A 16,335-nucleotide genomic window follows, 5' to 3' on the forward strand; every position below is an offset into this window, starting at 1 on the left:
CCTCTGAACCTACAAAACGACCATAGTGTTCTCTCTCCCACAATGTACGCTTCTGCATAATCTGTATTTAAAGGAATCTCTACATCTGTGGGAACATCCACGGGGTCCTCCCTCTCAACATTTTCATTCTGCCCCCCATCACCAACTCTTCTATAGTGTCCTCCTCACCACCCAATTCACCGTCTACTCTTGATTTTCAGCTAACAAAACATGGCCTCGTAGTTCAAATTAAAACCAGGCAAATCTCCGCCTACATCCTCGTTTCCCTTCCTTGGAACCAACTTCCAACGGTTTTTCTACATAAGAAACCCTTAAAATCGGCCTCGAACCACTATCGGCCATATCAATCATATATAACTTCACCCTTTCATCCGACTTTATATAGCAGGAGGTACCTTATAATTTTCAGGAGCTCTGCTTAAAATATACTTCACAAGTATATCACTACACGCAGCAACTCAAATTACCTCTTCTAATTATTTCATCAACCAACTCATCAAAACTAACCTCTGTGCTCACAGTAATTGGTATAACTTCTTTGCTCTTCCCAATCCACTTCCACCTACTTTCTCCTCCACCCATCACAAAATATTCAACACCCAAAACAACTTGTCCCATGTATAAATAGCCAACTACCTGTAATGCAAGAAAAACAATATCTTAAATGCTGTACTAAGGGTTCAAATATTTTAAAAAGAATCTGCACATTCGCATATTTGGTCTGATGTATCGCTTAAGGGATCATGGTTATTTATACTTGATCGCTTAAGCGATACACTGATCGCTTAAGCGATCCAGTATAAACAACCATGATCGCTTAAGCGATCTATGCCATTTACTGAGCTTAAGCGATCTGCTCCCATCAACACAGCTTAACAGATCGCTTAAGCGATCATATGCCACATACCTGATGCTTAAGCGATCTATTGCTGCATTACCGACCACCAGATCGCTTAAGCGATACACCAGATCGCTTAAGCGATCCATCGTACCCAGAACATATTTCAGTCATCTTATCTACAATCGATCAATCATACCCAGAATAAATACCCAGAACAAATTTTCAACAAATTTCACTCCTTTCAACTTGCATTACATCAAACACAACCCAACAACCTAAACAACAAATCAAAATCATAACCCAAACCCATCCATTATAAATCTTGTATCTAAATATAAAATGTAAAAAGGATATACACCTACTTACACGAAATGTAGGAGGAAGAGGAGGGGGATCTTTGCCGGAGAAGATGTAATGGTGGGAGGAAGAAGAAGTGTTATGGCGGAGGAAGAAGAAGATATAGAGGAATGAGGAAGAAGAGATGTATAGGAAGGAGGAAAAGAAGAAGAAGAAAGATGCAGCGAAAGAAGAAGATGTAGACGAAGCTAAGAAGAGAAGAAGATGCAGAGGTAGAGATGCGTTAATGGCGGGAGGAAGAAGAAGGTGTTTGGGTTTGTTTGCAACAATTTCGGGTTTGTGGGAATATAGTATAATTTTGAAAAGATTACATAATACTTCTTTAATCATAATTAAGCACTAATCAAGCTTAATTACCCTTAATCAATAATATGACTATTTACTTAAAACTTTAAAACTTGATAGCTTTTTAATTAAATTCAAACTTCAGAGGTTGTTTTAATAAACTCCCTCCTTATTTGATTAGAACTGACAATGTTTTTTTAATTAAAACGTGTCTAAATAGTCAAAAATTCAATAGAGATGGTAATGGCGCGATTTAGGGGCAGGGAGCACTTCCCGTTCTCCTCTCCGCTTAAGATTTTGATCCCCGTACTCCACTCCATTTCCAAATTAAGTCGGACAGATTGTAAATTTGAAAAGCGTTTTCCCTAATAGTTTTACCGCACTCTATTATTATCTTTTTTTATTTTATTGATAATCAAAGTGTTCGAACTAATTTATAAATATCTTAACTAATTATTAATATTTATTAAATATTTTATAAATTTAATATTTTAAATAAATCATAGATATAATAAATAACCCGTAACCTCAAGATAATTTCAACCAAAAAAAAAAATCAATTGAGGATAGCCAAAAGGCCCAGGACCAACCCCTTTAAACTGCTAAATGTCTTTTTCATTCACCTTATAATAAGTCAACAGTGGGGAAAGCAATAACGCTACGTTAATAAATCGATTGAGGGTCGGTGGAGACAGTTGGATTTGGGAATTTCAAAATTGAATACTGCACCACTAAATACTCACATCACACGTGGAAGCAGCAAGTTGTTTCCTTATAATATAAATAATAATAAAAATTAGAGCCATGTGGCAGTTTCTCGCCCCTCCATTTTCATCGTGCATATCTGGAACAATTAAACAGATAAAAAATTAGGATTAAATGTGCGTACTAACGAATTTTATTAATTAATGTATTAATTTTTGTTAAAATTATACATAATATTTATATTATGCATATGATATTTATATTATATTTTAAGTTAATGCACTAATTAGTAAAATCCGTTAGTATCCATAACATTATCTAAAAAATTATTACGATTATCTTAAAGGTGTAGGTGATAACTGAGGTATATCACATATGTGATTATCAAGGATTAAAAAAGGAACCTTAAATCTGTACTTCTCTTATAATAAAACCAAAATAAATTTCCCAAATAAGACCTCCATCTTTAGTTTTCTTATATTAATTTCCCTTTTTTAGTGTAAGTGGGAAGATAAAATTTTATATCCCTAGATTCCCCTTGTTCCAGTTTCAGCCCTCCAACCAATGATTCTGTAAACACAGTAAATGTTTTGTTTTTTAAGTTACATAAAACTATGATTTATTAAAGTGTTATCTGGCATATTTTAATTCAATCCCATCCGTTTATTTTTTCTTTTTTTAATTGGATCTGTTTTGATTGTATTGTTTGCAGTTAATTCTCATTTGGGATAAAATTAATTAATTGACTTTCTTTAGCTGACTGTGATAAGTGATACTGATAACCAGATATTTGTTCTGTCGTACTGTATAATTTCCCAGCTACAAGTACACGGTATAGTTGTTTAATGATAACTTAGTCCGTAAGGTTTGGTTTTAAAACTTTAGTCATGTTGAATTTTTTTGTGACGATTTAGTCCTTGTCTTGTCAATTCTGTAATACTAAAAAGTAGTTAGGCGAAATTTTAGAGACACGACTGTAATTTTCTGTTGTTGTTGCAGAAATAAATAAATAATAATAAAAATTAGAAAGGGGGCATGTGTTAAGCACACTATGAACTGGGTCGTCAGTTATCATCAACAGCGTTACCTTTTAAATTTTTTAATATGGCATTTATCAGCAAACGCGTCATGGTTACTTACATAAGCAAAGACAAAAATAATTGAATTAAATTATTCATAACCTCTCCACTTTTAGCCTTAAAAGTGTAAACACCATTAATATCCCTCCATAATTAACAGTATTTTATATATTCTTTTTACTAATCAATATCTACCGGTTGTACTCAAATTTTTATCCAGTATATATCATATGAATAATAATATTACATATACATCATTTTCATACAATATTTTTCATACAACATTATGTGGCAAAATATAATTGGCTAATTTAAAATTAAAATTAAACTTTTACCCAATCATATCTTGCCACATAATATTGTATGAGAAATATTATATGAGAATGATGTATGTGTAGTATTATTCATCTCACATTAAGGATTAATCTCAAATACCTTTGGGTGTATCAATATCATTCGTTATTTCTTCCTTCCATCCACCTACAATACTAAATCAATCATATATCACAGGAGGAGATATAAACATAATATAATTTATGATATAACCTTATTGTCAAATAAATGTAGTTGATTTATTCTACAATATTTTATAATTATAATACAATGCATTTTCATAATTGTGAAATCATATTAAATTTGCACTAAAATATGAAATTATTCAAAAAAATTATTTCAAAAGTTATCATTAGTACTTTTTTTTATCACCGGAGTGTTCTAAGCAACTTACGCGTACTTTAACTAATTTTTCAGAGTCCTGAAACTATCGACCGGGTAAGAGACTCAATAACCATCCCAATTAGTGCTTGGAGGTGACTCGAATTCAGGAACTCATGGAACCCCTTTTGTTTTTTCACCATCAAGCCACCTAGTGGTGGTTTGTTATTAATACTTGCTATAAAATATAAGAGCAATGTTATGCTTACAACCGAGTTATACAATCAGACAAAAAACAAATGAAAAAATAATTATTTTACATAAATTTTGTGTAATTTTTGTCTGGTTGTATGACTCATTTGTTGGCAAAATATTATTGGAAGTACAAACCTACCATATAACAAAATTCATTGATATTTCCAAAATTATCGTATTCAAGTGTATTGGTTCATATAGTAATTTGCATAACATTCTTGTATAGTCATATTTACTAATCTTAATTTTCAAAATATTAAGGTTTTGTTTAAAGAACATTAACTATAAAATCACACGATTTAACATAATTGTCCTTAATGAAAATTATAAAGACAAAAATACCCAAAATACTATTAAGTCTAGCACCATCTAACATGCTTTAATTAGACTATTAAACAATACAATTAGATGTTACACTTGATAGTCTAACATTATATACTATGAATATATCATTTGTTGTTTCATGAAGGATATAATTGGTAAGTCATTAGATTTACGACTAGATTTGTCATTTAAGTAAAAATTGTACATTTTGAAAAAAATGTGATTATTGTGTTGGCTATATATGTAATTAATTATATTTTATTATTATAGTTATATATTAATTTTATGTTTAAGTGATAAAGTTAATCATATCTACCTTTGGTAGATAAAGAGCATCCATTATCCAATTTTTTAAATAATAATTAACCAAAGTTTCTTACTTAAGGGTTTAATTAAAACACGAATAAAAGTTCAACAATCAAAGCAATCCCACTTTGCAGGAAGTCAGTTTAGGCAGTGCTTGGTGAGGTCCATTCCTATAACGGCGGAATTAATTGATAGCCACACCCACCACAACACATAAGTGGATCGGTGGATTTCACTTTCTTCTTTAGGCACCGAACCTCCTCCAATCATCATTTTCTGTTTACACTCCATAATATCTTCTTAAACTTATACTAAATTGAACTATTAAGAAACAAAAAAAATTGATTAAATGTTTACTCTTAGAAATTGTTGGAAAAATAAATAAAAAAGGCATATAGAAGATTTAATATAATTGAAAATTTTAATTTTATTTGTTGTAGAACCTCTCTATAATAATACTCTATAGAAGAATAATCTTTATGTAGTCATAAAAAATTATGGTCTTAATTTGGGCTAGTTATAAATAAGGATAAATTTAATATTGTAATAAGTTATAATTTTTCTAGGTCCTGTCTTAAGGAATTTGCCTCTACATAATAATAATTATATATATATATATATATATATTACAAAAAAAATATGTTATGTTATATTAAAGGTTTAAGATGAAATAAATTATTTATTAACTTTGGGATATTAATATCTATTTGATTAGTGTAATAAAGTTATCGAATCTGATCATAAACAATAATTTTAGTCCCAATATTATAATTATAAAAAAGTTTTAATATATATATATATAATGTTTAAATTAGAAAGTCTACAATATGTCATAGCATGAATAGTTTTTCCTTTTCCAGTTAAGACAAGTTTGAACTAATACCTTTTAGATAAAAATAGATTTTTTTTTTCTTTCATTGAATATGCCATTTTGGTTCATAGGTTATGTTTTTTAGGTCTTGGTAATATAATGTTGTCTAGTTATCGATGTAGGGAACCGACTTATATAAAGCACTTATCCAGCCATTTTGATCTTATCCATATAATTTATTTAATAATCACTCATTTGACTACGAGTTATATAATATAAAATAAAATTCAAACTTAACTATACTTATAGTTAAACCAACTTAAAAAAATGTTATTAACAACAAATATTAATTTGGAATGACATTTTAAAATTTGTAGAAAATTAATACCATGAATCCATAATAAAATAATAAAAGTTCTTTCTCGAAATAATAAAAATTCTCCTATGATCAGTTTTGGATGTTAAAATAAACAATATAAGAACAATCTATAATATTTATATATTTATGATGAAGTAAATTTTAACAATTTACTAACAGTTTATTAATGATTTTATTATTTTATAAATTATTATGCTTACAAAGTCACGTTGATGTCAGTTCAATAAATACCTAAAAGATAAAATGTATTAATTGTCAAGCTCATACCATCCCAGGGATATTTTATGCCAACCCTATTTCATTTTAAGATAAGGACGAATGATAACTCTTCATGTGTTAAGATAACTTGCAAAAACACTAATTACATTGACCTCAAAGGTGTATAAATTGACACCTCTTTTTACGAAAAGAGGATGTTGGGCAGATGAGAACTAGACAGATATTTGAGCTTCATTATTTCTCTCTGTAAGCAAAGTGTTTCTTCATCTTTGTATGTCTTACGGGCAATATCATATAAATAGTCAGAGAATAATAAAATAACAGTGGATATAGGATTTGCTTTAAGCATCCGAACCACTATAAAAACTTCTCTTGTCTATTTATTATTTATGTTTTCTGCAAACATATATAATCTCGACACTATATTCAAATCTCATGAATCTATCACGTATAATTTCTAAGACTCTTTTAATATTTTACATATACGAATTATTAGTGTCAAAATTAACCATTAATATAAACCTTTAAAGATTTTTATACTAATTATTTATATGATTAATCGAGATACATGTAAACTTAGTCGAATACCTTGTTTAAAAAAAGAGATATTGTTATTATATCATAACTCATAACATGCTTTAATAAAAAATTATGAAACAAGTTGGCGTCGCCTCTGTTGAGTATTGACCTCAAAAGCAGAACTTACGAAAATGACTCACAAAAGGTGCACCGTCACCGTCAAGTAACGGCAGAGTCGGTCTTATCTGGTGTAGGTTTTTTCTTCCAAAATTTCCCTATAATGAGACGGTGCCTTACGTCTTTGGTCCTTTCTCCCATTCACTCACTATTTTCTTTCTTCAATTTTCTCTGTTTCTTTTGACGGAACAGAAACATTATGGTTATTGATGATATAGTGGAGATGAGCATTATGATCGTCCATGGAGGTTCCTCTTCGTCTCGATTCCTCGATGCGTATCCCAAAAGGTACTCTTTGAAGATTCTTTCACATCTCTGAAGTTCTTCGATTTTGTTCATAATTTTACTTTCCTTTTTTATTTTTCAGCTGCGTTGGTAAAAATTGAAAAAACAAACAAAAAAAATTCCAAGTTTTTGATGGACTTGATGTTTTTGATTCAGTGTTTTCCACCTGTGTTTGGAGGATTTCGAGAGATTTTGGGTTTGGGTTTAGATATAGTTTTTCTATAGCGTCTTGTTTAAATCTCTTTCTCTCTCTCATTTGGTAGAGATTGAAGAGATTTTTTTTTAATTTTTTATTCTTTTTTGTTGGGTATTTGTTTGTATAAGTTGTTTCCTTTTATATATTTATTATTAGTTTTTTTTTTTCCCCTTTCCTTTTAAAGATCTTATCTTTATTTTTTTTTTTTTTTCTTCTAGTTGTAAGATATATTATTTATTGTATTTTGATTTTGTGTTGTGGGTGTGTGGGGAATGTTATTTGATTGAGGAATAATCTAGGGTTTTGATGGAAGGGAGTTATTGTGGAGATTGATAGATAAATGATTATGATCAAGGTGTTTACAAGGTTGTTTTCTTGAATTTTTTCTTGGAAAATTATGGAAATATCATTCAAACTACCAGCAACAACGATACCCACGGAGGAAACAAGCTGAAGTATGGGAGATTCTCTTCTTACAGCCTTGTCAATGGAGAATCATCACCCATCTACCCTCTTATCAATGGATTCCAGCGCCTCCTCTCACGACGATTTGGATTTGGAGATGAATCGCCAAATCATTCTTCCCCGTCCACCAGATATCAATTTACCACTGTCAGCTGAGCGTAGCCCGCCTCCACAGCCGTGGAATTCAGAGACGTGTGATATTTTAGATGTGGGTCTCAGTTCTCAAGTTTATGAGCCTGAAACTTACCTTAATATCCCCAAGGTTGGACGAAAATGTGCCAAGCGAGTTGATAGTATTTGGGGTGCTTGGTTTTTCTTCAGTTTCTATTTTAAGCCTGCGTTGAATGAGAAATCAAAGGCCAAGATTACGAGGGACAGCAATGGTGTTTCGGGGTTTGATAAATCTGATCTCAAGCTTGATGTTTTTATGGTTCAACATGACATGGAGAACATGTACATGTGGGTTTTTAAGGAGAGACCTGAGAATGCATTGGGCAAGATGCAACTGAGGAGTTACATGAATGGACATTCTCGCCAAGGTGAGCGCCCGTTTCCGTTTAGTGTGGATAAGGGATTTGTTCGATCGCACAGGATGCAACGGAAGCATTATAGGGGACTGTCAAACCCTCAGTGTGTGCATGGAATTGAGGTTGTTTCATCACCCAATCTTATGGGTCTCGATGAGGAGGAGCGAAAGAGGTGGATGGAACTCACAGGAAGGGATCTGAATTTTACGATTCCACCTGAAGCTAGTGATTTTGGCTCGTGGAGAAATCTCCCGAACACAGATTTTGAGCTTGAGAGGCCTCCTCCCATAAAGAGTGCCTCAAACTCCCACTCAAAGAAGCTGCTAAATGGTTCTGGGCTCAATTTGTCAACTCAGCCATCCAGCCATAGCAATGGTGATGGGATGGACCTATCACCCGTCAGCAGCAAAAGGAGGAAGGACTTTTTCCCGCATGGGAATGATGATGATTGTTATTTGGCCGTTAATCCACCTGCTGATCGTGTTTCTGAGATGGAAATTCACCCTAATGAGCCACAGTGGTTGAATGACTTCAGTGGGGTGTTGAAAAATGTTTATGGCCCTGTTACTGCTGCCAAAACAATTTACGAAGATGAAAAAGGTTATTTAATTATTATCAGCTTGCCATTTGTGGATCTTCAGAGGGTGAAGGTTTCCTGGAGGAATACTTTGACTCGTGGGATTATAAAGGTGTCTTGTGTGAGCACATCACGTATGCCATTTATCAAAAGACATGATAGGACTTTCAAGCTTACAGATCCTGCATCTGAGCATTGCCCTCCCGGTGAGTTCATCAGAGAGATCCCACTTTCAACTCGAATCCCTGAAGATGCAAACATTGAAGCCTACTACGATGGACCGGGATCTCTGCTTGAGATTATGGTTCCAAAGCTCCGGGTAGGCCCAGAAGAACACGAGGTTCGTGTTTGCTTACGTCCTCACCTTGGAGGAAATGATCTTATGTTGACCTGAAAATATAGGGTTGAGAATTGTAAGGGTGGTTGCAATAGTTGGTGCTTCATTGATTTACTGACTTTTGTAACATACAGTGTAATCTATGAAACAAAAATGTGCGTCTTTACTTTAATCTCTTATTCAATTTTTTGTTCACTAATCGCTATGGTTCTTATTCCAGTGTTTTTGTTTAGCCCGTTGACTGTAATTACAATTGATTTTTGAAGTTGTATCAGTTATAGTCATCTATTTGTTTCTTGCATTCCTGGAAAACATTTATGGATGGTAGGCAGCGGCAGGCTCACGCAAAATCTTATCCTTGCCTGGATGGGTTTGAACTTTGCTTTGATTTTATGGTGTATAATTCATTTTCTTTAATCCATTATCAATTATCATCTTCATTCACAGTGGGGTGGGACAACGTTTACTTGGACTTTACTGTAGATTTGAAGAAAGAATATTCCCGAGGCAACTAGTAGCTCTTTTTACATTCAGTTTATGTCCAAATCACTCATCTATATCATTATAACCCAATTACATTCTGACACCTCAGAAAATTCAAAATTATTTCAACAAATCTGCAAGATATTACCTTTGGGAACAAGTCAAAGTTGTGAGTGGGAGTGCAGGTAGCTGAGTCGAGTAGTGTGTCAAAGTCAAGACTGGCGGTGGCGTCGAATTGTTTTTATGGAGGCACGTGGAGAGAAATGAGAATTTATATGTTGTTGAATAAGTTGCTTTTATAATAAGAGATGTATAAATATAAGTGTTACTAATTATCTTTTTTATTATTTTATTATTTTTATTATTATAAGATTGCGTGCCGGCATTGTGATAAGCAGAAATAGTTGAAAGAAAAGGTTGGGCGCTGGAGTAATACGGGGTTTGAATCCTCCAGCGCATTAAAGTCATGAAGCACGCCATCTATATCCAGCACTTTTCCTTTCATATCCTTATTTTCATTGCCTTTGGGTTTTGGGTTTTGGTGTTTCATTGGGGACCTATTTTGACAAATATAAGCTTTTGATTTGGACTGGGTATAAATAATAATGAGAAATTTATTCTCGAGATTTTATGATTTGCGCATTCTATTCTACAAATTTAAAACTGTATTGGTCTAGCATTTTCAAAATTAGTTTTGAAGATAGATGAATCTTTCTCTAAAATCTAGGATGGATGTATTATATTTGTTTTAGCCTTAAATACCCATTATTGTTTGGATCGAAAAAAGGACTCGATAGAGTACCTTTCTACTTCAACTCAATTGGGTTGATCTGGGTTATAAATTCAATGGGTTTGGATTTGGAGTAACCCCAATACCCATCTATCCATTAGTTTATATAAATTTTCAAAAATAATTAGTTAAAACATATAAATTAATTTAATATAAGTTATCTGAATAAAACTTTTTATTGATTTTTTTTTTTTTATTCTGTTACTGTTAACAAATGCACAAGCAAAAAAAAAATTAATAAAAAAGGATAACCCATTTCTCAAAGAAAACCCACCCAACCCAATTAAAAAATATTAGAGCCCTCAAAGTCTCAATATCATCAACTGAGAGGAGGTTGGAAAAATTTTTTACGTTAGAATTGAGCGAGAGTTAACGCACCCATCACATTAGTGTCATCCCTTCGTTGATAACCTGCAACCGAGATGCCCCCAGCTGGAATTGCAAAACAAGCAGCTGGGTTTCAGCGCCGTATGTCTTTGCAGTTTGCGGAATAACGCTAACCTTACTCGTTGAGAAATGAGTAGAGGAAGACAGGAAGTAAGTTAAGACTAACATTACTCTTTTTTCTGTTTAGCCTATTCTTTCGAGGAACATTCACATACCACTGTTAAGAATTAAAATCATTCTCGAGCAATCTACAGAAGGATAAAAACCTGGGAAACTTGTAAAGAGTTTTAATATTTCAAATTTCAAAAAGGCAGGGAGCTGCAATAAAATCTTGAGAATCCGGAAGAACGGACAACATTTTGCTGGGTTTAGAACAATCAAAACCCCACTAAAACATGAAATATAAGTTCAAACACCTAAATTGCTAAATCCAACAAACAAAAACGAATTGAAAAAACTTAGTCCACTTCCTCAATCTTGGGTCCAGCACTGCTACCACCAGCAGGAACATCCTCATCCATGCCACCACCCATGTCACCGCCAGCACCCTGGTACATCTTGGCAATGATGGGGTTGCAGATGCTCTCCAATTCCTTCATCTTATCTTCAAACTCGTCGGCCTCAGCAAGCTGGTTAGCGTCCAACCATTGGATGGCTTGATCAATTGCATCTTCAATCTTCTTCTTATCAGCTGGCTGAAGCTTGGCACCAATCTTCTCATCTTTCACTGTGTTTCTCATGTTGTAGGAATAGTTTTCCAATGCATTCTTGGCTTCTACCTTCTTCTTGTGCTCCTCATCCTCTGACTTGTACTTCTCTGCCTCCTGAACCATCTTTTCAATCTCCTCCTTTGAGAGTCTTCCCTTGTCATTGGTAATGGTAATCTTGTTCTTTTGACCAGTGGTTTTATCCTCAGCGGATACATTCAAGATACCATTAGCATCAATGTCAAAGCACACTGTAATCTGGGGAACACCCCTTGGAGCAGGTGGGATACCAGACAGCTCAAATTTACCCAGCAAGTTGTTATCCCTGGTCCTTGTTCTCTCACCTTCATAGACTTGGATCAACACACCAGGTTGGTTATCCGAGTAAGTAGAGAAGACCTGTTCCTTCTTGGTGGGGATGGTTGTGTTCCTAGGAATCAAAACAGTCATGACACCACCAGCAGTTTCCAAACCAAGGGAGAGAGGAGTGACATCCAAGAGCAACAGATCCTGCACCTTCTCATTACCCTCACCACTCAATATAGCAGCTTGTACTGCAGCACCATAGGCAACAGCCTCATCAGGATTAATGCTCTTACAGAGCTCCTTTCCATTAAAGAAGTCTTGCAAAAGCTGTTGAACCTTTGGAATTCTGGTAGAACCACCAACAAGGACAACATCATGGACCGTGCTCTTGTCCATCTTGGCATCCCTCAAACACTTCTCAACTGGCTCCATACACTTTCTGAACAGATCCATGTTAAGTTCCTCAAATCTAGCACGGGTGATGGTGGAGTAGAAATCAATACCTTCATAAAGAGAGTCAATTTCAATGGTGGTCTGGGCAGTGGATGAAAGAGTCCTCTTAGCTCTCTCACATGAAGTTCTCAACCTCCTAAGAGCTCTGGGGTTGCCACTAATGTCTTTCTTGTTCTTTCTCTTGAACTCTTGAACAAAGTGATTCACCATTCTGTTGTCAAAATCTTCACCACCAAGATGAGTATCACCAGCTGTGGCCTTCACCTCAAAGATACCCTCTTCAATGGTCAGAAGAGAGACATCAAAAGTACCACCACCAAGATCAAAGATTAGGACATTCTTCTCGCCGACACTTGTTGCCTTCTTGTCAAGACCATAGGCAATGGCTGCTGCTGTGGGCTCGTTGATGATACGCATGACATTGAGACCAGCAATGACACCAGCATCCTTGGTGGCTTGACGCTGAGAATCATTAAAGTAAGCAGGGACAGTGACCACAGCATTATTGATAGTAGAACCAAGATATGCCTCAGCAATCTCACGCATCTTAATCAAGACCATGGAAGAGATTTCTTCTGCAGCAAATTGTTTCTCTTCACCCTTATAATTGACCATAATCATAGGCTTGTCACCAGGACCAGCAAAAACCTTGAATGGCCACAACNAGGAACATCCTCATCCATGCCACCACCCATGTCACCGCCAGCACCCTGGTACATCTTGGCAATGATGGGGTTGCAGATGCTCTCCAATTCCTTCATCTTGTCTTCAAACTCGTCAGCCTCAGCAAGCTGGTTAGCGTCCAACCATTGGATGGCTTGATCAATTGCATCTTCAATCTTCTTATTATCAGCTGGCTGAAGCTTGGCACCAATCTTCTCATCTTTCACTGTGTTTCTCATGTTGTAGGAATAGTTTTCCAATGCATTCTTGGCTTCTACCTTCTTCTTGTGCTCCTCATCCTCTGACTTGTACTTCTCTGCCTCCTGAACCATCTTTTCAATCTCCTCCTTTGAGAGTCTTCCCTTGTCATTGGTAATGGTAATCTTGTTCTTTTGACCAGTGGTTTTATCCTCAGCGGATACATTCAAGATACCATTAGCATCAATGTCAAAGCACACTGTAATCTGGGGAACACCCCTTGGAGCAGGTGGGATACCAGACAGCTCAAATTTACCCAGCAAGTTGTTATCCCTGGTCCTTGTTCTCTCACCTTCATAGACTTGGATCAACACACCAGGTTGGTTATCCGAGTAAGTAGAGAAGACCTGTTCCTTCTTGGTGGGGATGGTTGTGTTCCTAGGAATCAAAACAGTCATGACACCACCAGCAGTTTCCAAACCAAGGGAGAGAGGAGTGACATCCAAGAGCAACAGATCCTGCACCTTCTCATTACCCTCACCACTCAATATAGCAGCTTGTACTGCAGCACCATAGGCAACAGCCTCATCAGGATTAATGCTCTTACAGAGCTCCTTTCCATTAAAGAAGTCTTGCAAAAGCTGTTGAACCTTTGGAATTCTGGTAGAACCACCAACAAGGACAACATCATGGACCGTGCTCTTGTCCATCTTGGCATCCCTCAAACACTTCTCAACTGGCTCCATACACTTTCTGAACAGATCCATGTTAAGTTCCTCAAATCTAGCACGGGTGATGGTGGAGTAGAAATCAATACCTTCATAAAGAGAGTCAATTTCAATGGTGGTCTGGGCAGTGGATGAAAGAGTCCTCTTAGCTCTCTCACATGAAGTTCTCAACCTCCTAAGAGCTCTGGGGTTGCCACTAATGTCTTTCTTGTTCTTTCTCTTGAACTCTTGAACAAAGTGATTCACCATTCTGTTGTCAAAATCTTCACCACCAAGATGAGTATCACCAGCTGTGGCCTTCACCTCAAAGATACCCTCTTCAATGGTCAGAAGAGAGACATCAAAAGTACCACCACCAAGATCAAAGATTAGGACATTCTTCTCGCCGACACTTGTTGCCTTCTTGTCAAGACCATAGGCAATGGCTGCTGCTGTGGGCTCGTTGATGATACGCATGACATTGAGACCAGCAATGACACCAGCATCCTTGGTGGCTTGACGCTGAGAATCATTAAAGTAAGCAGGGACAGTGACCACAGCATTATTGATAGTAGAACCAAGATATGCCTCAGCAATCTCACGCATCTTAATCAAGACCATGGAAGAGATTTCTTCTGCAGCAAATTGTTTCTCTTCACCCTTATAATTGACCATAATCATAGGCTTGTCACCAGGACCAGCAAAAACCTTGAATGGCCACAACTTCATATCACTCTGAACAGACGCATCACTGAATCTACGACCAATCAACCTCTTTGCATCTGAAAAACAATCAGATGTTAATTCAACCATGCAAGAAAAAGAATCACCAATAAAATTTTTTCTTATATAATCAACCCAAACAATTCCAGCTCAGTGATAAAGTGAATCAAGCATAACTCATTAACAAACTGAGAATAAACAGATATATAGTTAAACAACTTGAAGCCTTGGTCACAGGTTCAAGTTACCAAATTTAGACTCGATAAATATTCACAACTTAATTGCATAATATTAACTTTAAGCATACGTGCAACTCAACAAAGTACCAAACCTTCACATTATCTATGTATAGGGCAAAACCAACGCAACCGCACCTATAATACTGTCATTTAATTTGCACCAAGCATAACTCATTAACAAACTGAGAATAAACATATATATAGTTACACAACTTGAAGCCTTAGTCACAGGTTCAAGTTACCAAATTTAGCCTCGATAAATATTCACAACTTAATTGCATAATACTAACTTTAAGCATACGTGCAACTCAACAAAGTACAAAACCTTCACATTATCTATGTATATGGCAAAACCAACGCAATCGCATCTATAATACTGTCATTTAATTTGCACCCAATAGATTGAATACAAATCTAGTTCGTTGTTTCTCAAGCTGGTACAACTCTCAAATATACTATTCCTTGGCTTGAAGGATTCAAAATATCAGATCTAGACGTAACTCGTAACTTTGATATGATATTGTACTCTACAACTCTAAATCTTGGTATCTAAAGTCAAGCAATATCTATAAATCACCGTTTCAGATCTAAACTACATAACATTGGATCTAAACTTAGCAAAAGAAAACAATGCAAGAAAGCCAAAAGGAAACAACGCCAAGAAGAGTTGATTACTTACCAAAGACAGTATTCACTGGGTTCATCGCAACTTGATTCTTAGCTGCATCACCGATCAAACGTTCGGTATCGGTGAACCCAACATAAGACGGCGTTGTTCTGTTTCCTTGATCATTAGCGATGATTTCAACACGGTCGTGTTGCCACACGCCGACGCACGAGTAAGTCGTCCCCAAGTCAATACCGATCGCTGGACCTTCTCCTTTACCAGCCATGTCTACGGCGATTAGATTTGTCGACGAAGAAGATTTGAAAAAAGTAAAAAAATCTAAAAACCTAAGTAACGAGAAACGACAGATAGAAACTAGGGTTTCAAAGTGGCGGAGAAATAGGGTAAGAGTTCGCTTATATAGAGTTCAGGTTAGGGTTTCGAGAATGTTCTAACCCTGGAGACTTGGAAACCGTCAGATCTTTCGAATGATATTGACGGCTCCAGATTGTTTACTTCCCTGAGGCGTTTATTTGTTTTCTGACAGTTGTTTTGGTCCAATTAATTTTTGCCATGTCAGATTAAAAAGTTGCTGGGACCAACCTTTTTGACTTAAGAATCATCGACGCCGTTAATTTTAAATTAATAGAATCTGGACCGTCTAGAAGATTAATCAATAAGGGAGGAGCGTGAGGTGCACATTGAAAGTATATTTGATTGAATACGTTCGGAAAGGAGGAGGACGTAACGCGTGTTCTGAATGGTTAGTGCCAG

At 35.5% G+C, this 16,335-nt stretch overlaps 2 protein-coding genes across 3 annotated transcripts; one reads left to right on the forward strand and one right to left on the reverse strand.

The window, feature by feature from the left end:
* Window positions 1–7,278: 7,278 nt before the first annotated feature.
* Window positions 7,279–9,365, forward strand: LOC116134435. The gene has a single exon (XM_031420111.1). It carries the CDS (start codon window positions 7,850–7,852, stop codon window positions 9,353–9,355), a length of 1,506 nt encoding a protein of 501 aa, XP_031275971.1. The 5' UTR covers window positions 7,279–7,849; the 3' UTR covers window positions 9,356–9,365.
* A 1,979-nt stretch (window positions 9,366–11,344) lies between these two features.
* On the reverse strand, window positions 11,345–15,940 carry LOC116134426 (heat shock cognate 70 kDa protein 2). 2 transcript variants are annotated; one of them, XM_031420100.1, is made up of 3 exons: window positions 15,634–15,940; window positions 14,701–14,774; window positions 11,345–13,072 (listed from the first exon to the last, which is right to left on the reverse strand). In XM_031420100.1, the coding sequence occupies exons 1-3, from the start codon at window positions 15,845–15,847 to the stop codon at window positions 11,417–11,419; spliced, it is 1,944 nt and encodes a 647-aa protein (XP_031275960.1). In that variant the 5' UTR covers window positions 15,848–15,940; the 3' UTR covers window positions 11,345–11,416. The 2 variants fall into 2 exon arrangements, with proteins under 2 accessions (XP_031275960.1, XP_031275961.1); XM_031420101.1 differs by having other exon boundaries at window positions 11,346–11,470; window positions 13,096–14,774.
* Between the last annotated feature and the right edge of the window lie 395 nt (window positions 15,941–16,335).

This window comes from Pistacia vera, unplaced genomic scaffold (genome assembly GCF_008641045.1).
Source record: "Pistacia vera cultivar Batoury unplaced genomic scaffold, PisVer_v2 Contig288, whole genome shotgun sequence".
NCBI classification, from domain to species: Eukaryota; Viridiplantae; Streptophyta; class Magnoliopsida; order Sapindales; family Anacardiaceae; genus Pistacia; species Pistacia vera.

Coding starts and splice junctions, on each gene's coding strand:
- LOC116134426 (XM_031420101.1), bottom strand. CDS start 15,847: ATGGCTGGTAAAGGAGAAGGTCCAGCGATCGGTATTGACTTGGGGACG. Junction 14,775..15,633: donor CCCAGTGAATACTGTCTTTG/GTAAGTAATCAA, acceptor ATTGTTTTTCAG/ATGCAAAGAGGTTGATTGGT.
- LOC116134435 (XM_031420111.1), top strand. CDS start 7,850: ATGGGAGATTCTCTTCTTACAGCCTTGTCAATGGAGAATCATCACCCA.